This window comes from Rhinoderma darwinii, chromosome 7 (genome assembly GCF_050947455.1).
Source record: "Rhinoderma darwinii isolate aRhiDar2 chromosome 7, aRhiDar2.hap1, whole genome shotgun sequence".
Classification (NCBI taxonomy): Eukaryota; Metazoa; Chordata; class Amphibia; order Anura; family Rhinodermatidae; genus Rhinoderma; species Rhinoderma darwinii.
In genome coordinates this window covers 80,724,815-80,752,196 of record NC_134693.1, presented here as the reverse complement: position 1 = coordinate 80,752,196, position 27,382 = coordinate 80,724,815, and the positions used below count along the sequence as shown (strand labels likewise).

Genomic DNA, 27,382 nt, shown 5'->3' with positions numbered 1-27,382 from the left:
TCAAATACTTATTTCTCTGTGCACAATGCAAATAAATATATATAATTTTGACTATGTGATTTTCTGTTTTTTTTTAAATATAATCTATCTCTCACTGGTAAAATTAACCTAGCCTGAAAATTCTAGACTGTTCATGTCTTTGACAGTGGGAAAACTTACAAAATCAGCAAGGGATCAAATACTTATTTCCTTCACTGTACCTAGATGAGTTGGTGGAGCATACATATATGTAAGGACTCCATACGACCTTAGCTACCACATTCAAAGCAATACAGTCGGATTAACAGTAACATTTATGATCTATTTGCATTAACTGAAACATGTGATTGCCTGTATCTGTTTTTCCCTGTGTTGCATGACTCACTCTTCTTTTGTATATATGTATATACATTATGTATCATAATGTTTGATTGTTTTTATTCATCACATACTATGTAATATATGAAAATAATATAATATACATGTACTTATCATATATTTCTAGTGCTTGAGAAAGGTCAATGTTTGCACCCTGGTATGAGAAATTAAAGAAATTAAAGAAATTTTACTTGAAAATCTACTCTGATTGTTGTGCGTAATACTTTCTACAGTCCAAAATAAAGTGTTTACCTCTACTAAGAAGTGTAAAGTTAAATTTTGCCCCTTTACATTTGGCAATTTAACAAAATATGGTACTTTGTAGTGTAAATACCCCTTCCCCCCTGCATCCTAAGTAAAGTGTCTTTCGCCCACATGCTCTTCTCATTAGCATTGCTGTAAATACAAATTGCAGAAGAAGATAGAGAACAGCATATTAGTTTTCATCCGACTTGCTGCAAATGGCCATGAGGGTCATAGTGTGGTACAGGGGCGTAACTAGGAAAGACTGGGCCCCATAGCAAACTTTTGACTGGGGCCCCCCCCTCTGCTGGGTATCACACAATCCCCCCCCTTGTAGATAGTGCCTCCCTATAGATTCCACCACACAGCGCCCCCCTATAGATAGCACCATACACAGCCCCTGTAGATAACGCCATACAGACCCCCTCTGTAGATAACGCCATACAGACCCCCCCCCCAAAAAAAACGGCCTATAGTTTGTCCTACAAAAGACATGCATCCCCTATCCACAGGATAGGGGATACATGTGTGATCGCTGGCAGCGATAAGGAGAACGGGGGACCGAAAGTCCCCCGAAGTTCTCCATGACTAACCTCGGACTTCTGGCGTCTGCGCAGTTCAATAAAAATGAAAGGAGCGCTGGTCACGCATGCGCACAAGCGTGACCGGCGCTCCATTCATTTCTACGGAGCTGCCGACACAGACCCCGGAAGTCCGAGGTTTGTCATGGAGAACTTAGTGGGGACTTTCGGTCCCCCGTTCTCCTCATCGCTGGGCGTCCCAGCGATCCCACATGTATCCCCTATCCTGTGGATAGGGGATGCATGTCTTTTGTAGGAACAACCCCATCAGTGGCGTCGCGCTGTAGCGGCAATAGCGGCTGCTAGCGGAGCCTGCGGCCATGGGAGGGGGCCGTGCCGGCGGGTGCCACGGGCCCCCTCATGCTGCAGGCCCCGTAGAAGTGGCTACGGCTGCTATAGCGGTAGTTACGCCACTGCGTATAGGTTTGTACGGTGTAAAACTACAGCTCCCAGCATGGCCGGAACAATGGTAAGGATATGCTGGGAGATGCGGTTTCACAAAAAAAAATCATACCACCCATCATCTCGCTGCAGATCATACAGTGACTACAATACTGATTAGAGGCAGAATAAACATTTACATTAAGTGACTCACCGGTGACGTCTCAGATTCTAGTTCTTTTCTTCTCCCTCCGGTTCAGACATCTATGATGGATTTCTCCCGGCCATGACCCATTTCTGCAGTTTTCCGTTTAGATGTCTTCAGCTTCTCACTTTTAAAACATTTCTGCACCTATAAATAAAGTTAAAATTCTCAACACATCTAAATATAACTGTCACACAGAAGCCCCTGTAGATAGTGCCCACATATGGACTCCAGAGCTGCAAGGCAATAGTGCTAACCACTGAGCCAACGTGCTGCCCTACATATAGCTTCCCCTATAGTTAGTGCTCCACGTATAGCCCACCTCTGTAGATAGTGTCTAACATATAGCTCCCCCTGTATATAGTGTCCCACATATAGCCCACCCCTGTAGACTGTGCACTACATATAGCCACCCTGTTGCTAGTGCCCCACAGGTAACCCACCCCTGTATATATTGTCCCACACATAGCCCACCCCTATAGAAAGTACCCTAAAAAAATAGCTCCCCTATAGATAGTGCTCTACATATAGCCCACCCTTGTATAGTGTCTCACATATACTGCCCCACATATAGACCCCCCTGTAGATAGTGGCCCACATCCAGACCTCCCCTGTAGCTAGTGCCCCACATATAGACCCCCCCCTGTATATAGTGGCCCACATATAGAGCCCCCTGTATATAATGGCCCACATATAGAGCCCCCTGTATATAATGGCCCACATATAGAGCCCCCTGTATATAGTGGTCCACACCCCCACATATAGACCCCCCTGTAGCTACTGCCCCACATATAGACCCCCCTGTAGCTACTGCCCCACATATAGACTCCCTATATATAATAGCCCACATAAAGACGACCCCCCCCCCATTATAGATAATGCCATTCACATTTTTGAGGGAAAAAATAAATAAACTTGGCATACTCACATGATCCCGTTCCCACACTGTTCACTGGCGATGCAGACATGCTCTCTTCTGAGCATGTCTGCAGGAGCTGAACGAGCGTCCTCCAATGACACTGATTGGCGGGGCAGAATGACTTGCCCCGCCAATCAGCACCTTCCAAGCATGGAAGCGGCGCGATGATGTCATCGCGCCGCTAGCCAATCAGTGTCATTGTAAGGCACTGGATGGTCAGGCACGGTACATGCCCGGCCATTCAGTGCTAATACATGTATTTGGCTGCCGCTATCACTGGGGCCCCCTCCAGTGCTAGCGACACCTACAGGCATGATGAGAGGGCCTGTGTAAGGCTCGGCGGCGCGGGCCCCACAGTAGCGGCGCCACCGGGCATTTGGGTGGGCGTGTCGGCTGGCGGCACGGGCCCCCTCAAGCCCCGGGCCCCGTAGCAGCCGCTACTGCTGCTACCGCGGTAGTTACGCCACTGGTGTGGTATAGTAGCATTAGCAGTGAGACAATATATCCTCTACAGTACATCGATTTGTTTTACAATTTTTTTAATTCCTATTGATATTTATGTAAGTGACTTGTACTCAAGACTAAAGCTAACCATACACTAGAGATTTTGGATGGACAAAAAGGCCAATTTAGACCATATTGGGCCAACAGTCAGAGCCTTTTTGTTAATTTGCGGCTTTGGATTATTTCAGTCATTGTCAGGTGTAGTTGTTGGACAGTCGTTTATGCCAGAAAACAGATTCACATCCCATCAATAAAAGCCCAGACCAGGCCACAGATCAAGGCAGCGATCAGCGATCTGTCATTTTCATTTATGGCGTTGTTGTCCAAATCACCAACCTTCACAGACAAACCATGAACGGCAGGTCGTTCATAAAGCAGCTCTCTGAAATCACTCATGTATCGCAAGCTCTAGTATTAAGAGAGGAATCAATTATTTGGAATGTGTAAAAACATCAAAGTCCCACATATATGCTCCTGGCTCTAACATCCCATTCAGTTATGGACAGCTTTATTATCTAAATTATTTATTGACCGTGATAGCTTATACCAATAAGACGTTTTCAGCTTACCTGCAGAAAATGGGATAAATGCTTCTTGTTTTATAAACCTTCCATTCTCATCAAGGAAGTGCTTTGGGTAAAATTGTAAAGGTTTCTCCCATACTTGCTGATCTTTGAGCACAGAGGACAGGTTGGTGATGATACTTGTGCCCTTTGGAAAAATAAATAAAAAAAACAAAACATAAGTATGCCATAGAACAGGAACAAGGAAGTAGATGAGATCCAGCGCAAATAAAAAAAATATATTCGAGGAGTATATTTAAAATGGAATCTAGTTCCAATTTTATTAGATAATGGCATAAAAACGGGAGTCCAAATCCCCGGAAGAAAGGTGGATGTATGAAAAGAAGATAGGTATATAAAGCCTACGCGTTTCAGACGATCTCCTCGTCCTTAGTCATGGCTGAAAGTGAATGTTCTGACAATAGGATTGGGGTTTATATCCGGTGTAACACTGTAAAGGATCTGCCAGGCACTATGTCTGGGTATACTCCCAGGATTAATCAGTCGACACCTGAGGCCAGACCTCTGAGACTGACACCTGCTCCCACCAATCAGGGTGGCAGGCTCAGGAGTGGGAGAGCCTATCGCGGCCTGGTCAGTCAGAGTTAGCTCCGCCCCCTGTCCATTTATACCTGCCGTTTTCTCTTCCTCCTTGCTTGTTATTCTCTTGGATTCCTGGCCCCACTGCTGCCTTGCTCCAGCCTGCTTCTGCCGTGCTTCTGCCTTGCTTCAGTTCCGTTTATCCTGCGTTGCTCTGCCCCTGGCTTGCTTCTGCTCCGTGCTCCCGTTTGTATACTCCACTACTTCCTGATCCTGACTGGCTCTTTCCCGCTCCGTTTCCTCGCGGCGTTCCGTGGGCTACTGTATTCCCTTGCGTGTTCCCTGTTTGTACCCCCTTGCACTTAGACAGCGTAGGGACCGCCGCCCAGTTGTACCCCGTCGCCTAGGGCGGGTCGTTGCAAGTAGGCAGGGACAGGGCGGTGGGTAGATTAGGGCTCACTTGTTCCCTTCACCTCCTTCCGCCATTACATAATAACAAGCCCTTACCTAGTCTACCATTTCTTCTACGCTGACGCTAAAATGGACCCCCTTGAGACCCTAATCCAGCAGATGCAGGGCCTCTCCCTACAGGTCCAGGCCCTGGCTCAGAGGGTCAATCAGTCTGACGCTGCCTTTGTAGTACCCCTCACCTCACCTTTAGAACCCAACCTCCAGTTACCTGACCGGTTCTCAGGGGACCGTAAGACTTTTCTCTCCTTCCGGGAGAGTTGCAGACTTTATTTCCGCCTAAGACCTCACTCCTCAGGTTCCGAGAACCAGCGGGTGGGTATCATTATATCCCGACTCCAGGAAGGGCCCCAAGAGTGGGCCTTCTCCTTGGCTCCTGACGCCCCTGAACTTTCCTCCGTTGATCGGTTTTTCTCTGCCCTCGGTCTCATTTACGACGAGACTGACAGGACTGCCTTAGCCGAGAGTCAGCTGGTGACCTTACGTCAGGGTAGGAGACCTGTTGAGGAATACTGTGCTGATTTTAGAAAGTGGTGCGTAGCTTCCCGGTGGAACGACCCGGCCCTAAAGTGCCAGTTTAGGTTAGGATTATCTGACGCCCTGAAGGATCTGCTGGTTAGCTACCCCTCTTCTGACTCCCTAGACCAGATTATGGCCCTAGCAGTACGACTTGACCGACGTCTCAGGGAACGTCAGCTTGAACGTTTCAATGTTTTCCCCTCTGACTGCCCTGCGATTCCCCCCGAGGTCCCGTCTCCTCGCTCTTCCACGGAGGACTCGGAGGTACCTATGCAACTCGGGGCCTCCATGTCCCCTCGACAACGTAGAGAGTTTCGCAGGAAGAATGGTCTCTGCTTCTATTGTGGGGACGACAAGCATCTACTGAACACCTGTCCCAGGCGCAAGAATAAGCAGCCGGAAAACTTCCGCGCCTAAGTGATCATCGGGGAGGTCACTTGGGCGCACAGGTATTTCCCGTTAATACTAAACGCAATAAGATTTTGCTTCCCTTTCAGGTCTCGTTTGCTGGCCGGTCTGCCACTGGCAGTGCCTTCGTGGATTCGGGCTCATCTGCTAATATCATGTCTGTGGAATTTGCTATGTCTCTAGAGATGCCTTTTATTGATTTACCTTATCCTATCCCCGTAGTGGGTATCGACTCCACTCCTCTTGCTAATGGTTATTTTACTCAGCATACTCCTGTTTTTGAACTCCGTGTTGGCTCCATGCATTTGGAGCAGTGCTCTGTACTGGTGATGCAGGGATTATCGTCCGATCTGGTATTAGGTCTTCCCTGGTTGCAGCTGCATAATCCCACGTTTGATTGGAATACTGGGGATCTCACCAAATGGGGTAGTGAATGCCTGATGTCATGTCTTTCGGTTAACTCTATTTCTCCCCGGGAGGAGGTAAACACGCTTCCTGAGTTTGTTCAGGACTTCGCTGATGTGTTTTCTAAGGAGGCCTCCGAGGTGTTGCCCCCTCATAGAGATTACGATTGCGCCATCAATTTGGTGCCTGATGCCAAGCTTCCTAAGGGGAGGATATTTAATCTTTCATGTCCTGAACGTAAAGCTATGAGGGAGTATATCCAAGAATGCCTGGCCAAGGGTTTCATTCGCCCCTCGACTTCTCCTGTAGGTGCTGGCTTCTTCTTCGTGGGGAAGAAGGATGGTGGTCTTAGGCCGTGCATTGATTATCGGAACTTGAATAAGGTCACAGTAAGGAACCAGTATCCCCTGCCTTTGATTCCGGATCTTTTTAATCAGGTTCAGGGGGCCCAATGGTTCTCTAAGTTCGATCTACGGGGGGCGTATAACCTTATCCGCATCAAAGAGGGGGATGAGTGGAAAACTGCGTTCAACACGCCCGAAGGTCATTTCGAATACCTAGTCATGCCCTTTGGGTTGTGTAATGCCCCTGCCGTCTTCCAGAATTTTATTAATGAAATCCTGAGAGAGTACCTGGGTAATTTTCTTGTAGTGTACCTTGATGACATACTGGTGTTTTCCAAGGACTGGTCCTCGCACGTGGAGCATGTCAGGAAGGTCCTCCAGGTCCTTCGGGAAAATAATCTGTTTGCGAAGACCGAAAAATGTGTGTTTGGGGTACAGGAAATACCATTTTTAGGTCAAATCCTCACTCCTCATGAATTCCGCATGGACCCTGCCAAGGTTCAGGCTGTGGCGGAATGGGTCCAACCTGCCTCCCTGAAGGCGCTACAGTGTTTTTTGGGATTCGCTAACTATTACAGGAGATTTATTGCCAACTTCTCGGTCGTCGCTAAGCCTCTTACGGACCTCACTCGCAAGGGTGCTGATGTCCTCCATTGGCCCCCTGAGGCCGTCCAGGCTTTTGAGACCCTCAAGAAGTGCTTTATCTCGGCCCCCGTGCTGGTTCAGCCCAACCAAAGGGAGCCATTTATTGTGGAGGTTGACGCGTCCGAGGTGGGAGTGGGTGCCGTCTTGTCCCAGGGTACCAGCTCCCTCACCCATCTCCGCCCCTGTGCTTACTTCTCTAGGAAGTTTTCGTCCACGGAGTGTAACTATGATATTGGCAACCGCGAACTTTTAGCCATTAAATGGGCTTTTGAAGAGTGGCGTCACTTCTTGGAGGGGGCCAGACACCAGGTAACGGTCCTTACTGACCACAAGAATCTGGTTTTCCTAGAATCTGCCCGGAGGCTTAATCCTAGACAAGCTCGTTGGGCACTATTCTTTACCAGATTTAATTTCTTGGTTACCTATAGGGCTGGGTCCAAAAATATTAAGGCTGATGCACTGTCACGTAGTTTCATGGCTAATCCTCCTTCTGAGAAGGATCCTGCTTGTATTTTACCCCCTGGTATAATTGTTTCTGCCACTGATTCTGACTTAGCCTCTGACATCGCGGCTGATCAAGGTTCAGCTCCCGGGAACCTCCCTGGGGACAAACTGTTTGTCCCCCTGCAATACCGGCTAAGGGTGCTCAGGGAAAACCATGACTCCGCTCTATCTGGTCATCCTGGCATCTTGGGTACCAAACTCCTCATTACCAGAAACTATTGGTGGCCTGGGTTGCCTAAGGACGTTAGGGCTTACGTCGCCGCTTGTGAGGTCTGTGCTAGGTCCAAGACCCCTAGGTCCCGACCTGCGGGCTTACTACGTTCCTTGCCCATTCCCCAGAGACCTTGGACCCATATCTCCATGGATTTTATCACCGATTTGCCTCCATCTCAGGGCAAGTCGGTGGTGTGGGTGGTAGTAGACCGCTTCAGCAAGATGTGTCACTTTGTGCCCCTTAAGAAACTACCTAACGCCAAGACGTTAGCTTCTTTGTTTGTGAAACACATTTTGCGTCTCCATGGGGCCCCAGTCAATATCGTTTCGGACAGAGGGGTACAATTTGTTTCCTTATTTTGGAGAGCTTTTTGTAAAAAATTGGAGATTGATCTGTCCTTCTCCTCCGCCTTCCATCCCGAAACTAATGGCCAAACGGAAAGGACTAATCAATCCCTGGAACAATATTTAAGGTGTTTCATTTCTGACTGTCAATTTGATTGGGTCTCATTCCTTCCCCTCGCCGAATTTTCCCTGAATAACCGGGTCAGTAACTCGTCAGGGGTCTCTCCGTTTTTCTGTAATTTCGGGTTTAATCCTAGGTTCTCCTCCGTTTCCCCTGGTGGTTCCAATAATCCCGAGGTAGAGGACGTTCATCGGGAACTGTGCACTGTCTGGGCCCAGGTTCAGAAGAACCTAGAGGCGTCCCAGAGCGTACAAAAGATTCAGGCTGATTGTAGACGTTCTGCTAACCCCCGGTTTGTCGTCGGGGATCTTGTGTGGTTGTCGTCGAGGAACTTGCGCCTTAAGGTCCCGTCCAGGAAGTTTGCTCCCCGATTTATTGGACCTTATAAGGTCATTGAAGTCCTCAACCCTGTATCCTTCCGTCTGGAGCTGCCCCCATCCTTTCGTATACACGACGTCTTCCATGCCTCCCTCCTGAAACGCTGCTCCCCGTCCTGGTCCCCCTCGAGGAAACCTCCTGTTCCCGTTCTCACCCCTGAGGGGGTGGAATTCGAGGTGGCCAAGATTGTGGACAGTAGGATGATCCAGGGCTCCCTCCAGTACCTGGTCCATTGGAGAGGATACGGGCCGGAGGAGAGGACTTGGGTTCCTGCTCGAGATGTTCACGCTGGGGTATTGATCAGGAGGTTCCACCTTCTCTTCCCCACTAAACCGGGTCCTCTTAGTAAGGGTCCGGTGGCCCCTCATAAAGGGGGGAGTACTGTAAAGGATCTGCCAGGCACTATGTCTGGGTATACTCCCAGGATTAATCAGTCGACACCTGAGGCCAGACCTCTGAGACTGACACCTGCTCCCACCAATCAGGGTGGCAGGCTCAGGAGTGGGAGAGCCTATCGCGGCCTGGTCAGTCAGAGTTAGCTCCGCCCCCTGTCCATTTATACCTGCCGTTTTCTCTTCCTCCTTGCTTGTTATTCTCTTGGATTCCTGGCCCCACTGCTGCCTTGCTCCAGCCTGCTTCTGCCGTGCTTCTGCCTTGCTTCAGTTCCGTTTATCCTGCGTTGCTCTGCCCCTGGCTTGCTTCTGCTCCGTGCTCCCGTTTGTATACTCCACTACTTCCTGATCCTGACTGGCTCTTTCCCGCTCCGTTTCCTCGCGGCGTTCCGTGGGCTACTGTATTCCCTTGCGTGTTCCCTGTTTGTACCCCCTTGCACTTAGACAGCGTAGGGACCGCCGCCCAGTTGTACCCCGTCGCCTAGGGCGGGTCGTTGCAAGTAGGCAGGGACAGGGCGGTGGGTAGATTAGGGCTCACTTGTTCCCTTCACCTCCTTCCGCCATTACAAACACAGGTGCTAATTAATTGTGGTTCAAAAGAATTAACGTGGAACGCTAAAATGTGAATGGACCGATGTCAACACGTGCTATCTGTCAAGATCCGAACACGTGGACAATGCGATGCCCAAGATCGCGGCATACACATGGTAAGTAAGAAACCTTTTAGGTATATATGTTGTTAACAGTTAGTAATTTAGATAACATTCCTAGTCTCGGAAGGTATACCATACCTCAAACAAATTGATAGTTTGCTGTATTAGACCGGAGACAAGCCCCAAGATGGAAAACCCCATATATCAGAACTGATGCTTGGAAGTAGAAAGCTGTGTGAGTACAAAGTATTAGAAGATGTTTGAAATAAAATCGATAATATAGGATAAAATAAAAAGTGACTAGCATTGACATGTAAATGTATATACAGTGAACTAATATTTTTGCATCGAAATATACATATTGCAGAAACGACATAGTAGTTGTGGATATAAGTTGGTATACTGCAATTATAAATATAATTATAATACCGGAGCACATAGGAATATGGTATCATGAACCCGTAATTAGTTCAATAGTACAAAAGGATTAATTTTGTGGGAAAAACGAACCAAAGGCTCTAATTAATCTACTTGGTAAAATTTTAATTATTTTTATATATATTGTTATAGAAAGCTTGCATATAAGAAAATATAAATATATATATATCTTTTTTTTTTTTTTTATCCTATATTATCCATTTTATTTCAAACATCTTCTAATACTTTGTACTCACACAACTTTCTACTTTCTACTTCCAAGCATCAGTTCTGATATATGGGGTTTTCCATCTTGGGGCTTGTCTCCGGTCTAATACAGCAAACTATCAATTTGTTTAAGGTATGGTATACCTTCCGAGACTAGGAATGTTATCTAAATTACTAACTGTTAACAATATATATACCTAAAAGGTTTCTTACTTACCATGTGTATGCCGCGATCTTGGGCATCGCATTGTCCACGTGTTCGGATCTTGACAGATAGCACGTGTTGACATCGGTCCATTCACATTTTAGCGTTCCACCTTAATTCTTTTGAACCGCAATTAATTATCACCTGTGTTACACCGGATATAAACCCCAATCCTATTGTCAGAACATTCACTTTCAGCCATGACTAAGGACGAGGAGGTCGTCTGAAACGCGTAGGCTTTATATACCTATCTTCTTTTCATACATCCACCTTTCTTCCGGGGATTTGGACTCCCGTTTTTATGCCATTATCTAATAAAATTGGAACTAGATTCCATTTTAAATATACTCCTCGAATATATATTTTTTTTATTTGCGCTGGATCTCATCTACTTCCTTGTTCCATTTCTACCAACGTGTGCCGACAAGAGGATCCGTGCGCAGCAGGCAATGGAATTTTTGCCATAAGGTGAGCTGGAGGTTCCCTCCTATATACTTTCTATGCCATAGAACAAGTAGGGTCAGTGGTGGATCATTATATCGGTGGTTCTGGCGGCCACCCGGGTGCCCAAGGTTCCCAAGGGGCCCATGGCTGCCCGAACCGCACATCCTTTTAAAAATCACTATTGCAGCACGCTAGCGCCGCTAATGGCCACACTGCCGAGGGGCAGGGAGAGCAATACTATGGGCTGGGATGGAATAGGGCCGGTGCTGATGGGGAGGGCAGGACCACACCGTCCGGCCTGCTGCCTCTCTGAGGGTGCAGCGGCGCAAATTAAACCAGCCACCGCCACCCCTCCTGCACTAATTGTACGCAGATACAATTACATGCATAAGCACGCAATGACGCTGATTGGCAGAGCAGAATGACTTGCTCCACTAATCAGCGCCTTTCAAAAGACGCTGGCGGCACGATGACGTCATCACACCGCTTCCGTTGTTGAAAGGCGCTGATTGGCATTACAAGTCATTCTGCCCTGCCAATCAGCGCCTTTCAACGATGCCTCCGTTGTTGAAGGGCGCTGATTGACGGGACAAGTAACTCTGCCAACCAGCGCCTTTCAACGATGCAACCTGTGCGATGACGCCATCGTGCGCTTGCTTCGTTTAGCCCCAGTAGACCTGCTCAGAAAAGAGCAGGCATGCATTTACACAGGACGGCGCGGGGATGGGATCAAGGTGAGTATGTAAAGTTGTTTTTTTCCACTTAAAAGTGTGAGTGGCATTGTCTACGGGGGGAGCTATATGTGGGTCACAATCTATGGGGAGTCTATATAGAGGACGCTATCTACAGGGGGGCTATATGTAGGGCACTATTTACAGGGGGACTATAGGTGGGGCACTATATACAGGGGGCGCTAGATGTAGAGTGCTATCTACAGGGGGAGGGCTATATGTAGAGAGCTATCTACAGGGGGCTACATTCGGGGCACTATCTACAGGGGGCTATATGTGGGTCACTATCTACAGGGGGCTGTATTTGGGGCACTATCTGTGGGGGGCTATATGAGGGCACTCTCTACAGGGGGCTGTATATGGGGTACTATCTACAGGGGGATCAATGTAGGGCACTATCTATAGGGGGCTCTATGGGGAGAACTATCTACATGGGGCACTATCTACAGGGAGCACTGTGTGTGTGGGACACAGTGTATGGTCCAATTATAATCAGGGACACGGTGTATTGTGGGGCGAAGTGTGTTGCACTATGAGAATTTTATCTTCGTTTATAGGTGCAGAAATATTTGAAAAGTGAGAAGCTGAAGACATCTGCGTGGCAAACTTCAGAAATTGGCTGTAGCTGGGAGAAATCATCATAAAGGTCTGGACCGGATGGAAAAGAAAAGAGAAAAAGAGCAACTAGAATCTGAAAAGACATCACCGGTGAGTCACTTAATGTAAATGTTTATTCTGACTCTAATCAGTACTGTAGTCACTATATGTGAGTTGATGGGTGGTATGATTTTTTTTGTGAAACAGCAACTCCTAGGATATCCTTACCATTGTTGAGGTCATGCTGGTAGCTGTAGTTTTACACCCTACAAACCTATATGCCAGGTGTTGCACTAAATTAGCTTTTTCTGGTGCTGTGTATATGTACTCTTTTTGGTTCTGGTGTTGGATATATGTATGAGCTTGGTTCTGGTGCTGTAATGACAGGGGTAGGGAAACAGACAAGTGAGCCCTAATCTACCCGCCACTCAGTCCCTGCCTACTTGCAACGACCCGCCCTAGGCAACGGGGTACAACTGGGCGACGGTCCCTACGCTCAATAAGTGCACGACAAACAAACAGACAAGGGTACACAGAAGCTAAGGGAAATGGGGCAGTTGCCCACGGCAACACCGTGAGCAACAAGAGTGGGGAACGAGCCGAGTCAAACCAGGAGTGTACAAGGTACCAAACGCAGAGCAGGAGAGTAGTGAACAAGTCGAGTCAAACCAGGAGTGTACGAGGTACCAAACGCAGAGCAGGAGAGTAGTCAGTAAGCAAGGGACAGTATGAAGCAGGGACAAATAGTTCAAGAAGCTGCAGCAGGGCCAGGAAACCAAACGAGAAGAATCACAAGCAAGGAGGAACAGGAAAGGCAGGCATAAATGGACAGAGGGCGGGAGCTAGCTCCGTCTGGCCAGGCTGTGATAGGCTCTCCCACTCCTAAGCCTGCCATCCTGAGTGGTGGAAGATGGAGTCAGTCTCACAGACATAGAAGCAGGTGCAGACTGATTACCTATGGGCGTTGACACAGAAGCTGTGCCTGGCAGATCCTTTACAGGTGCTGTGTTTTTGTACTGAGTTTTGTTTTGTAGCTGTGTATATGTACTGAGCTTGGTTCTGGTGTTGTATATATGTATTGAGCTTTGTTCTAGTGCTGTATATATGTATGAGCTTGGTTCTGGTGGTGTATGTATATGTACTGAGCTTGGGTCTGGTGTTGTGTATATATGTACTGAGCTTGGTTCTGGGGCTGTATATATGTACTGAGGTTGGGTCTGGTGCCGTATATATGTATAGAGCTTGGTTCTGGAGCCGTATATGTCAGAGCTTGGTTCTGATGCTGTAATTATGTAGGATATATTTCTAATAACAAAATTGCAGGGCAGATGGAATTGTTTTTAATTCATTGTATATTTAATGGGAATCTGTCAGGTAGTTTTAACCCCTTTTACCGCCACCATGCGGTGATACATGACCTGACAATATTTCTAAACATTCCCATGTATGTTTTTTTTAAAATGCAGCAAAATCTATAAAATCAACATTTAAAACGGCGCACACTATATGCTAATTACTCATTAAAATGTCATGGGGTTGTGCTGCTATCCTGAAAATTCACATAGTCCTGCCTCCCAACCCACCTTTCCATATTTGATTGACATCCCTCTGGCTGTTATACATCACTACCAGTCTCCTCCAACTTTCTCGGATGCGCTATTGCCTTGTACTACTTGGTCACGCAACGTGCAGCAAGGTGTACTCTGCCCGGCTGCACCGCGCATGCCAGTACAAGGAAATGGTGCATCCGCAAGAGTTGGAGGAGGCTGCTCGTGATGTAGAACAGCCAGGGGATGTCAATCAAAATCTGGGAGGCGCCATTTCAATCTTCGCCTCAGGCAGCAAAAAAGCTAGAATCGGCCCTGAGGGAGGGACAGCATTTGCAGGGACACGATAGGGCTAGCAGACGTGCGTCACAATATTCACGTTTGCTAGTGGTAGAAGTTGGAACACACCTCTCTGATGATGTACTCACTGCCAGAGAGGAACAGGAAAGCAGGGCGGTGGTCATACGGTGAGGTTAGTGTGATACTCACATCCTGCCCCAGCCAACTTTAAACTGATCCGACGACGCTATGGAGGGATTAATTATACAGCAAGGGGGGATCCATCTAACTCACTGCAGAGGGCTCTATGGGGGGATAATAATTTCCCCTCACAAAGCACTCAGCAGTCAGATGCTTAACCCCCCCTGCTGTATAATAAATACTGAGGGCTCTATGGGGGATGGGGGATTATTCCACCCTTCATAGAGTCCCTTGCAGTCACTCGCATGCTACGCTGCTTCCGTAACTGCCATTCACTACTATGAGAGTTCCGAAAACAGTGTAGCCCAGCGAACTACGCTGTTTTTGTAACTCCCGACCATGAAGTCAGGCAGTGGCTGGGAGGCAGTGTAAGCAGAAAGAGGTAGAACGGGATTTAGGGGGCCTCATTCTAGAGATAGGTGCGGGTCCCACATGTATCTTACATTTATGACATATCCTGTGGATATGTCATAAATATCCCACATGGTAAAACCCCTTTAAAGTGCAACTAAACATCTAAAAACTTCTGACATGTCATAGTGAAATGTCAGCAGTTTTGATAGGTGGGGGTCCGAGCACTGAAACCCCCACCGATCGCTAAAACAAAGTGGCAGAAGCGCTCAGGTGACCACAGTGCTGCTTCGTTTCTGATCTGCTTTTCTCGGAAAGCCGGGCAAGCAGTGTATGGCCGTACACCACTCCAAGCAGCATTCAACCGAGCGCTTCTGCCTCTTTATTTTAGCAATCAGTGGGGGTCTCAGTGCTCGGACCCCCCCCCCCCCACCAATTAAAAGTTCTGACATATCCCTATGACAAGTCAAAAGTTTTTTTCAATGTTTAGTTACATTTTAAAGAGAGGTGTTACCATTTTTTATTATTATTATTTTTTTCTTTAATAAAATAGTGCATTAGTGTGCAACTTTCTAAATACTTTTTATTAAAAATTATTTTTACTTTTTAAGATACATCTGCTTTGTATCCTGTATACAGAGCAACTGTATCTAGTGCTAAAACCTGTATGCTTCATGTTAGTGGCACTGACGGGTACAGTGTCAGCGGGTTGGTGGTGTTGGAGTGCGTGTGAGGGGGAAGGAGGGGACCCAAGTTGTGTCAACATCCCAGAGCCCATGCTACACTTAATCTGCCACTGATTAGGGTATGTTCACACACAGCGTAAACCCTCCAGATTTTCCGCAATGGATTTCATTGCAGAAAATCTGCAGCGTAGTACAGTAGCAGCAGGGGGGAATTAAACAATTCTCATCCACACGCTTCGGAAAAAGAAATCTTCCGAAAACCCGTTCATAAATTGACCCGCAGTGCAGTATTTTAATCTGCAGCATGTCAATTTATGCTTTGGAAACACTGCTCTTCTGTTGCGGGTTTTCCCCATTGAATTCAATGGGGAGGTAAAACGCGCAACAAATAGCAAGTGTTGCTATTTCTACGGCGGAAAAGCTGCGATTCCGCCACAAAAAAATGCAAATCAGATTAAAAAAAAAAAGTTTTGGGTTTTAAATTAATAAAAAGCTTATACTTACCCCATTCTCCGCTGTCACAGCGATGCTTTCTTCTGTTCTTATCCAAGCCAGCCTCCTAGGATGATGTTTTTTCCGATGTGACAGATACAGCCAATCACAGGCTGCAGCGGTCACATCGGCTACATCCTAGGAGGCCGACCTGAACGAGAACAGAAGAAACATGGTAAGTATAAACTTTTTTTTTTCAACCAGTGTTTTCCGCAGCGGGTCTGCCCAAAAAACTGCACCACAATTTGGTGCAGTTTTTCAGATGGAGTTCCCTGCAGTTACCAGGACAGGTACACTGTGTATTTTACACAGCCTTTCCACCCTGTGCAAACATACCCTTATTCTCTCATACTGAACATACTGCCAGTGTAAAACGAGACACAGCATAATTTTATCAAATGTATTTTCTAATTTTTCTATGGTTTGGTTGCCTGCTCAGTAGTTTCTATAGTTATGACTATGTTTGTAGATACACATTACTTCTATATATGCAACTGCTTTGCTACTTTTTAACCTATATCATAGTTGCAGCAATGAAAATATGTGGGCAGGATAGTGTTAATCCTGCTGATTGGAATAATATCATAATGACAAATATGAAATCTAAGACATTTCCCATAGATTTTACCTTTGGTATAAAGAAACCTTTAATTTCCATGTCCTTATAGGTCATATGAGGCAAAGCCAAGGGAATAATATCTCCACATCGTTGTACTTCATGGATCACAGCATTAGTATATGGCATTTGCAACACATCCTCCATTGTTGGTTTTCTCTCTCTTCCAATTACTTGATCAATTTCTTCTTGTACTTTGGCTGAATGGCAATGGTTCATTACTACTTAAATACTTATACATACTTTACTACAAAATACTTTATATAGGAACATAATATTAAAGAGGATTTGTCACTAGTTTATTAATTCCCTATCTCCTAACTAATCTAATAGGCACAATGATGCTGATAACTACAGTGTAATTTAAAAAAAAAAAAGTTCATTATTTGCAAAGTTATGTGCATTTTTCTAAATATGCTAATTTGACTATACTTGCCAAATGGGAGGTTATTCTTGCATTTCACTCTGGGCAGTGTATGTTTTCTGTATGACGCTGTCCAATCAGCATCATACAGTTCTCCTCTTCCAAGCCCAGAAACACAGCGTGATCATATAGTATACAGCTTCCATTCCTGACTGTGTTTTCAACTGGTGATACCTCTGGTTGTTTCACAGCTAGAACTGTGATCCTAGTGACATGAAAGAATAATCTAATCTTTCATATGCCATCAGAACCGCTGTTCTAGGTGGTCCACAGCCCGAGATATGGCTATTTAACCCTTTCAGGACCAAGCTCATTTTGGTCTTCAGGACCAGCCCTATTTTTTCAAATCTGACATGTGTCACTTTATGTGGTAATAACTCTGGAATGCTTATACCTATCCAAGCGATTCCGAGATTGTTTTCTCGTGACATATTGTACTTTATGTTAGTGAAAAAAATTGGTCAATAAATTAAATATTTATTTGTGAAAAACGCCAAAATTCGGAGAAAATTTGCAAAAAATATGATTTTTCTAAATGTAAATGTATCTACTTGTAAAACAGATAGTAATACCACCCAAAATAGTCACTATTTAACATTTCCCATATGTCTACTTTATGTTTGCATTGTTTTTTTGAATGTCCTTTTTTTTTTCTAGGACGTTACAAGGCTTAGAACTTTAGCAGCAATTTCTCACATTTTCAAGAATATTTCAAAAGGCTTTTTTTTCAGGGACCAGTTCAATTCTGAAGTGGTTTTGAGGGGCCCATTTATTTGAAAACATGCTGAAATTCATTTGTAATAATTTTTTTTCTGTAACACAGAAAGTTTTACCAGAGAAACGCAACTCAATATTTATTGCCCAGAGTCTGCAGTTTTTAGAAATGGCCCTAGTGCGGTAATGCACTGAAACACCGACCTCAGAAGCAAAGGAGCAGCTAGAGGATTTTGGGGCCTCCTTTTTATTAGAATATATTTTAGGTACCATGTCGGGTTTAAAGAGGTCTTGTGGTGCCAAATCAGTGGAAATCCCCCATTTTGGAAACTACACCCCTCAAGGAATGTATCTAGGGCTATAGTTAGCATTTTGACCCCACAGTTTTTTTGCTAAATTTATTTGAATTAGTCTGTAAAAATGAAAATGATTTTTTTACCAGAAAAAACATAGAATTTTCTATTTTTTACAAGTAATAAAGGAGAAAAGCACCCCAACATTTATAAAGCAATTTCCCTTGATAACGGCAATACACCCATATGTGGTAATAAACTGCTGTATAGACCCACAGCAGGGCTCAGAAGGGTAGGAGCACCATTTGGATTTTGGAGCGCAGATTTTGCTGGAATGGTTTTCAGGGCCATGTCGCGTTTGTAACGGACTGGAGGGACCAAAACAGTTGAAACCCCCCAAAAATTACCCTATTTTGGAAACTACACCCCTCAAGGAATGTATCCAGGGCTATAGTTAGCATTTTGACCGCACAGTTTTTTTGCTAAATTTATTTGAATTAGCCTGTAAAAATGAAAATTTTTTTTTTTCCTGAAAAAACATAGAATTTTCTAATTTTTACAAGGAATAAAGGAGAAAAGCACCCCAACATTTATAAAGCAATTTCCCCTGATTACGGCAATACCCCATATGTGGTAATAAACTGCTGTATAGACCCACAGAAGGGCTCAGAAGGGAAGGAGCACCATTTGGATTTTGGAGCACAGATTTTGCTGGAATGGTTTTCAGTGCTATGCCACGTTTGCAATAGACTGGAGGGAACAAAACCGTGAAAACCCCCAAAAGTGACCCCATTTTGGAAACTACACCCCTCAAGGAATATATTGAGGGGTATAGTGAGCATTTTGACTCCACAGATTTTTGCTGAATTTAGTGTAGTTAGGTCATGGAAATGAAAATCGAAGTTTTTTTTTCAAGTAAAATTAAGTTTTACCTCAGATTATTCCATATTCACAATAGATAAAGGAGAAAAGGCACCCAAACATTTGTAAAGCAAACTCTCCTGAGCATAGAAATACCCCATATGTGGTCAGAAACTGCTCTTTGAACCCACAGCAGTGCTTAGAATGGAAGGAGCACCATTTGGCTTTTGGAGCTCAAATTTAGCTGGAATTGTTTGCTGAGGCCATGTCGCATTTGCAAAACCATTGAGGGGCCAAAACAGTGGAAACCTCTAAAAAATGACCCTATTTGGGAAACTACACCCCTCAAGAAATTTATCTAGGGGTATAGTGAGCATTTAGACCCTAGAATTTTTTTGCATAAGTTATTGGAATTAGGCCGTGAAAATGAAAATCTACATTTTTTTCCGATAAAATATAGGTTTTGAACCTTTTTTTTAAATTTTCATAGGAACTAAAGGAGAAAAAGCACTCCAATATTTGTAAAGAAATATCTTCTGAGTATAGTTAAACCCCATATGCATTTATTTACTGCTGTTTGGACACACGGCAGGGCCCAAAAGGGAAGGAGCGTCATTTGGCTTTTGAAGCTCCAATTTATCTGGAATGGTGTGCATAGGCCATGTCGCATTTGCAAAGCCCCTTAGCCCCAGTGGAAACTCCCCAAAAGCAACCATATTTTGGAAAGTTTACCCTCAAGGAATGTGTAGTTACCTTATATGTGTACATTACCGACTGCTTGGACATTTTTCAGGGCCTCGAGTGGACTGTGTGCATTTTGGCTTTCAGCTTGCATTTTAACAATATATTACTTTGCTTTTTTGAAATAAAGAAACGTTTTAATATACTTAATTTTTAAAACCTGCATGGATTGCAGGTTTTCATTCCCCATTGCATAGACCCGGCCGTTCTTGCTGCCACGCTTCGACACAGACTTTAGGAGTTCCTCTCCTCTCTGTTTGTCGATGACACGTATAAAAGGGCTGGCTGCCTGGCTCAATTCATCAGCTAAGCCTCAAGGGGGAAGGGGCTGGATAGCTGATGAATTGAGCCAGGCAGCCAGCCCCTTTATCCGCATTATCAACACACAGAGAGGAGGGGGATGTTCCTTCTCCCTGAGATTGTGTTGACGCATCACAGCAAGAATCGCAGCTCCACACAGTATATTAGAAAGTTTCTTTAATTCACAAAAGCAAAATGCTAAATAGTTTTTCTTTTCATCAGACAACCCCTTTAGGTACATTTTTATTTTGGGGTATACTTTGGCTGGTGGTTCATTTATGAAGATGGGTTTTTGACAAGAATGGCAAGAACAAAAATTTCCAAGAAAATTTTGGCACACTAAAGATAAACTAAATTATATTCTTGAATGTCTAAAATGGGACAAATGAATAAAGAGTTTAAAACGTGGCTCTGTGTGGAAAATTTTAAAGCAGTCAATGAGACACAAGACTGGGAGTGATGGGCAATCTGGGCAAAAATAACGGGTATCACACCTCATTCCTTTCTTGGTACATACACTACATCTTCTTTGGGGGGTACTTTCTTGATTCAGTTGAGGGAATTACAGCAATAAAATGTCGCTCAGTGAGTCTTTTGACAGATTCAGATTCTAATGGATGAGAAGGGCCAACATTTGCTAAAACAAGATCTTCAATGACCATTTCCTGGTAATCTAGAAAAGTGTTTGAATTTCCTGCCTTTTTGTATAACACAAACGGCAACCTGAAATAGGTAAATAACTAATTTTTTGTACCAGGTATATGATTTTCTTGATACCTGGTATGGCTGTAGAACCTGATCAGCAAGGTCTACTCCCCCCATGTATTTGTTGTAATCAATGATTGAGACTACAACATCCATTGTTGCATCAGTGTGGATCGAGCTGAGGATAAAAATATCCTTTTTGTCTTTGTATTTTAGGGCAAGCAGCTCTCCGCTGCGAACACCACCTGACTGCCCCTTTTTGTACTTTTCATTCACCAATGATTGGGAAACCCCTGGCGGTTTTTACGAATGGTCCCACAAGACCCTGTGTTCTGTTCGACCAAACTTTTAAAAAGGGCTATGCTTGTGTAGTAGTTGTCCAACATACAGGTTATGGCCCTTTTCTAGAAATGGTGTAATAAGCTCCCAAACAATTTTTCCACTTGTCCCTAGATAGGGGGGGGGGGGCATCCTGGTGGGTTTAGTTGGCTATCTTTTCCCTCATTAATGCGAAGAGCTGATGTGTACCCTGTTGCACTCTCACACATTTTATAGAGCTTTATTCCAAACCTTGCTCTTTTAGATGGAATAAATTGTTTGAAGTGCCGTCTTCCTTTGAATTTTACTAGGGACTCATCAATGGAAATGTTTTGCGTGGGGGTGTAAAGTAATAAAAATATGTCTGACAATGCTTTGATGATGGGCCTGATTTTGTAGAGTCGGTCATAATCTGGGACACTTCTAGGGAGGCACTGACTGTTATCATTGAAATGCAAAAAATCTCATGAGCATTTCATAACGGGCTCTAGGAAGAATGCCAGAAAAGGCAGGGGTGGTTAGAACGGGACGGGTGGACCAGTATGATCGAATGCTCGGTTTTTTTTAACAAGCCCCATGGCAAATGTGAGGCCTATAAATTTCTTCATTTCATCAATATCTGTTGGCCTCCATGAATTTTGCCTGGCATAATAGGAACGGGGATTCTGAGAGATGAATTGGAAAGAATATAAATTAGTTTGGAGAACAATATGTTCAAGCAAATCATTTGTTAGAAATAAGTAAAAAAAATTAATTGGACCAAAACCTTCCACCTCCACATTTGTACCTGGGGTGGCATTAAAGTCAGGGATGAATGGTGTGGCAGAATTTGAAGAGTCCCATCTCATAAATGCTACATCTAGTGGCAAACTCTCTTGTAGGTTGGCATGCGCCTCTTCGCTAAAATGCGGCATGTCACTTGTACTGGGCATCGTGCCCTGATTTGGAGATGTTTCTCCAACAGCCCTCTCTACCTGTCCTGTACTGGTCCTTGTATTTTTTTGAGGATGAACCAGAATGACCGCTAGACTCAGAGCTGTCACTTTCGCTAACAGCAAAACCCTCAAAATAGTCATCGCCATCTGACAAGACACTATCTTCACTGTCAGAGCATAAAAGGGCATACGCTTCCTCTGCAGAATAAAATTGACGAGCCATTTTATTACGTTTATATTTTTATACGTAAAGGTATATAAACGTAAATGGTATGAAGTTCGTTAATTTAATTAGAACAAATTAATTGCCACAACAAATTAATTGACTGACACAGCACTTCCTATCAAATTGATAACTAATATAACCCTAACCATCACCCTAAATTATTACTAACTATACCCTAATAATTATTGTTACTAACTACCTTAATACTAAAACCTAGCACTATACCCTAACCCTACATCCTACCTAACAAGGCAGATTAATGGGATTGGGGGAATTTGTTATATGGTGTTTTTTTACTGTGTCTTATACTGTGATATTCACAGATCTGACACTGTCTCCTCTGTTTGCTCTCTGACAGAGCAGCAGGGGAGAGACAGTGTTTATATATACTTGGTCCCAGGGAAAGTTTGTTGCTGCAACAAACTTTCCCTGCGATGGCCATGATTTGTTACCATGACCAGGACCTGAACCAATCAGGTCCCGATCATGTCTCCAGGACCAGAGGCACTGTCTCTCCTCTGTTTGCTCTCTGATAGAACAGCAGAGGGGAGACAGTGTAGGTGACGTGGGAAAGTTTGTTGCTACAACAAACTTTCCCTGTGATGGCCATGATTGCTTATCATGACAATCACATGAACGGGATCTGAACCAATCAGGTCCCGATCATGTCTCCGGGACTAGAGGCACTGTCTCTCCTCTGTTTGCGCTCTGATAGAACAGCAGAGGAGAGACAGTGTAATGACGGGGTAGGGAGACAGACAGGTGAGCCCTAATCTACCCGCCACTCAGTCCCTGCCTACTTGCAACGGCCCGTCCTAGGCGACGGCGTTCAACTGGGCGACAGTCCCCAAGCTCAATAAGTGCACGACAGACAAACAGACAAGGGTACACAGAAGCTAAGGGAAATGGAGCAGTTGCCCACGGCAACACAGTGAGCAACAAGAGTAGTGAACGAGCCGAGTCAAACCAGGAGTGCACGAGGTACAAATCGCAGAACAGGAGCGTAGTCAGTAAAGCCAGGGTCAAAAATGAAGCAAGGTCAATAATCATAGAAGGAGCAGCAGAGCCAGGAAACAGAAAAGAATCACAGGCAAAGGAGGAGCAGGAAATGCAGGTATAAATAGACAGAGGGCGGGAGCTAACTCCGTCTGGCCAGGCTGTGATAGGCTCTCCCACTCCTCAGCCTCCCAGCCTGACTGGTAGAAGATCGTGTCACTCTCTCAGACTTAGGAGCAGGTGCAGATTGATTACCCACGGGCGTCGACACAGAAGCTGTGTCTGGCAGATCCTTTACAGTACCCCCCCCCCTTTTAAGAGGGGCCACTGGACCCTTTCTAGGTGGACCTGGCTTATTGGGGAAGCGAAGATGGAACCTCCTGAGCAATACCCCAGCGTGAACATCCCGGGCGGGTACCCAAGTCCTCTCCTCTGGCCCGTATCCTCTCCAATGGACCAGGTACTGGAGGGAGCCTTGAACCATCCTGCTGTCCACAATCTTGGCCACCTCGAATTCTACCCCTTCAGGGGTGAGAACAGTGACCGGAGGATTCCTCAAGGGAGCCAAGGACGGGGAGCAGCGTTTAAGGAGGGAGGCATGAAACACGTTGTGTACTCGAAAAGACGGGGGTAACTCCAGTCGGAAGAAGACAGGGTTAAGGCTTCAATGACCTTGTACGGCCCTATATATTGGACGGGACTTTAAGGCGCAAATTTTTAGAAGATAGCCACACCAGATCCCCGACCACAAACAAGGGGTTAGCAGAACGTCTTCTATCTGCCTGAGTCTATTGTATGCTCTGGGATGCCTCTACTTTCTTCTGAACATGGGCCCAGACTGTGCACAGTTCCTGATGAACGACATCTACCTCGGGATTGTTGGAACAACCAGGTGAAAGGGAGGAGAACCGTGGATTAAACCCAAAATTACAGAAAAAGGGGGAGACACCTGACGAGTTACTGACCTGGTTATTAAGGGAAAATTCGGCGAGGGGAATGAAGGAGACACAGTCATGACAGTCAGAGATACAACACCTTAAATATTGTTCTAGAGACTGATTAGTCCTCTCAGTTTGGCCATTAGTTTCAGGATGGAAGGCCGAGGAGAAGGACAGATCAATCTCCAACTTTTTACAGAAGGCTCTCCAAAACAATGAAACAAATTGTACCCCTCTGTCAGAAACAATATTGACAGGAACCCCATGGAGACGCAGGATGTGTTTGACAAACAAGGTAGCTAACGTCTTAGCATTGGGTAGTTTCTTGAGGGGCACAAAGTGGCACATCTTACTGAAACGGTCTACTACAACCCACACCACCGACTTGCCTTGAGATGGAGGCAAATCGGTGATAAAATCCATGGAGATATGGGTCCAAGGTCTCTGGGGAATGGGCAAAGAACATAGTAAGCCCGCTGGTCGGGACCTGGGAGTCTTGGACCTAGCACAAATTTCACAAGCGGCGACGTAGGCCTTAACGTCTTTAAGCAACCCAGGCCACCAATAGTTTCTGGCAATGAGATGCTTGGTACCCAGGATGCGTGGATGGCCAGATAGTGCAGAGTCATGATTTTCCCTGAGTACCCTTAGCTGGAATTGCAGGGGAAGAAACAGCTTGTTCTCAGGAAGGTTCCCGGGAGCTGAACCTTGATCAGCCGCAATTTTGGAGACTAAGTCAGAATCAACAGAGGAAATGATTATACCTGGAGGCAAAACACATGCAAGATCTTCCACCGAAGGTGGGCTGGCCATGAAGCTACGCGACAGTGCATCAGCCTTAATATTTTTAGACCCAGCCCTATAGGTGATCAAAAAGTTGAATCTAGTAAAAAACAATGCCCATCGAGCTTGTCTCGGGTTTAGCCTCCGGGCAGATTCTAAGAAAATCAGATTCTTGTGGTCGGTAAGGACCGTTACCTGGCTCCAAATCGATTGCGCAATCGAATTCTCTATGAGGAGGTAACACTTCGGAGGCCTTTTTAGAAAAAATATCAGCGAAGTCCTGAATAAACTCAGGTAGAGTGTTCACCTCCTCAGGGAGAGAGATAAAATTAACAGAAAAACATGACGTCATTAATTAATTACCCCATTTGGTAAGATCCCCAGTATTCCAGTTAAACGTGGGATTATTCATCTGCAACCAGGGAAGGCCTAAAACCAAATCGGACGATAATCCCTGCATTTACCAGTACAGAGCACTGCTCCAAATGCATGGAGCCAACAAGGAGTTCAAAAACAGGGGTATGCTGTGTAAAATAACCATTAGCAAGAGGAGTGGAGTCGATACCCACTACCGGGACAGGTTTAGGCAAGTCAATCAATGGCATAGCTAGAGACATAGCAAATTCCACAGACATAATATTAGCAGAAGACCCTGAATCCACGAAGGCACTGCCGGTGGCAGACCTACCCTCAAAAGAGACCTGAAAGGGAAGCAAGATCTTATTAGGTTTCATTTATATGGGAAATACCTGTGCGCTCAAATGACCTCCCCGATGGTCACTTAGGCGCGGAAGTTCTTCCGGCTGCTTATTCTTATGCCTAGGACAGTTGTTCACTTGATGCTTGTCATCCCCACAGTAGAAGCAGAGACCATTCTTCCTGCGGAACTCTCTACGTTGTTGGGGAGAGACGGAGGCCCCGAGTTGCATAGGTTCATCCGAGTTTTCCGTGGAAGAATGAAGCAACGGAACCTTGGGCATCATGGGGGGGTCAGAGGGGAAGGCACAAAAACGTTCCAGTCGTCGTTCCCTGAGACGTCGGTCAAGACGTACTGCTAAAGCCATAACCTGATCTAGGGAGTCAGAAGTGGGATAGCTAACTAACAGGTCTTTCAGGGTGTTCGACAGACCCAATCTAAACTGGCACCTCAAGGCAGGGTCATTCCACCGAGAAGCTACACACTACTTCCTAAAGTCAGAACAGTACTCCTCAACGGGTCTCTTACCCTGACGTAAGGTCACCAGCTGACTCTCGGCAAAGGCAGTCTCGTCATATATGAGCCCGAGAGCGGAAAAAAAAGATCAACAGAGGAAAGTTCAGGGGCGTCAGGAGCCAAGGAGAAGGCCCATTCTTGGGGCCCGTCCTGGAGCCGTGACATAATTATACCCACTCGCTGGCTCTCAGAACCTGAGGAGTGGGGCTTTAAACGGAAATAGAGCCTACAACTCTCCCGAAAGGAGAAAAAAGTCTTCCGGTCCCCTGAGAACCGGTCAGGCAACTTGAGGTGGGGTTCAAGAGGTGAGGTGGGGGGGCACTACCAGGGTAGCATCTTGCTGGTTGCCCTTCTGAGCCAGGGCTTGGACCTGTAGGGAGAGGCCCTGCATTTGCTGAGCCAGGGTCTCAAGGGGGTCCATAGTTGTGTCAGGGACCAGGGTAGAAAAGGTATATGGGCCTGTGATTATGTAATGAAGGGGTAGGGAGACAGACAGGTGAGCCCTAATCTAACCGCCACTCAGTCCCTGCCTACTTGCAACGGCCCGTCCTAGGCGAGGCCTAAACTGGGCGACGGTCCCCACGCTCAATAAGTGCACGACAGACAAACAGACAAGGGTACACAGAAGCTAAGGGAAATGGGGCAGTTGCCCACGGCAACACAGTGAGCAACAAGAGTAGTGAACGAGCCGAGTCAAACCAGGAGTGCACGAGGTACAAATCGCAGAGCAGGAGCGTAGTCAGTAAAGCCAGGGTCAAAAATGAAGCAAGGTCAATAATCATAGCAGGAGCAGCAGAGCCAGGAAACAGAAAAGAATCACAGGCAAAGGAGGAGCAGGAAATGCAGGTATAAATAGACAGAGGGCGGGAGCTAACTCCGTCTGGCCAGGCTGTGATAGGCTCTCCCACTCCTCAGCCTCCCAGCCTGACTGGTAGAAGATCGTGTCACTCTCTCAGACTTAGGAGCAGGTGCAGACTGATTACCCACGGGCGTCGACACAAAAGCTGTGTCTGGCAGATCCTTTACAGACAGAGTAGGTTACGGCAGAAAGTTTGTTGCTACAACAAACTTTCCCTGCGATGGCCATGATTGATTATCATGACCATCACATGTTCGGGACCTGAATAAATCAGGTCCCGATCATGTCTCTGGGACCAGAGGCAGGTGACAGCAGCGCTATCCGGGTGTCAGCGCTATTCTGAGACACCCGGATCGCGCTTTTAACACCCACCGTGAATTCACGCTGGAGCTGCACAGAGCCCAGCAAGCGCCGACGTGAATTTACTGTGGGCCGTCGGGAAGCAGTTAAAGTGATCCCTTGAACTACCTATGCAACTCGGGGCCTGCGTGTCCCCCGACAACGTAGAGAGTTCCGCAGGAAGAATGGTCTCTGCTTCTATTGTGGGGATGACAAGCATCAAGTGAACACCTGTCCTAGGCGTAAGAATAAGCA

At 45.7% G+C, this 27,382-nt stretch overlaps 1 protein-coding gene across 4 annotated transcripts in view; it reads right to left on the bottom strand.

Annotated features, from left to right (window-relative positions):
* LOC142657990 (cytochrome P450 2D17-like) overlaps positions 1 to 27,382 on the bottom strand; it is a 178,103-nt gene that overhangs the window by 10,796 nt on the left and 139,925 nt on the right. For 3 of the 4 annotated variants that reach the window (XM_075833611.1, XM_075833613.1, XM_075833612.1), the window contains 2 exons: positions 16,495 to 16,682; positions 3,760 to 3,901 (listed from right to left, as the gene is read on the bottom strand). In XM_075833611.1, coding sequence (XP_075689726.1) covers positions 3,760 to 3,901; positions 16,495 to 16,682 — 330 coding nt within the window. The remainder of the gene's footprint in view (positions 1 to 3,759; positions 3,902 to 16,494; positions 16,683 to 27,382) is intronic. The other variant, XM_075833614.1, reaches the window with a different exon arrangement.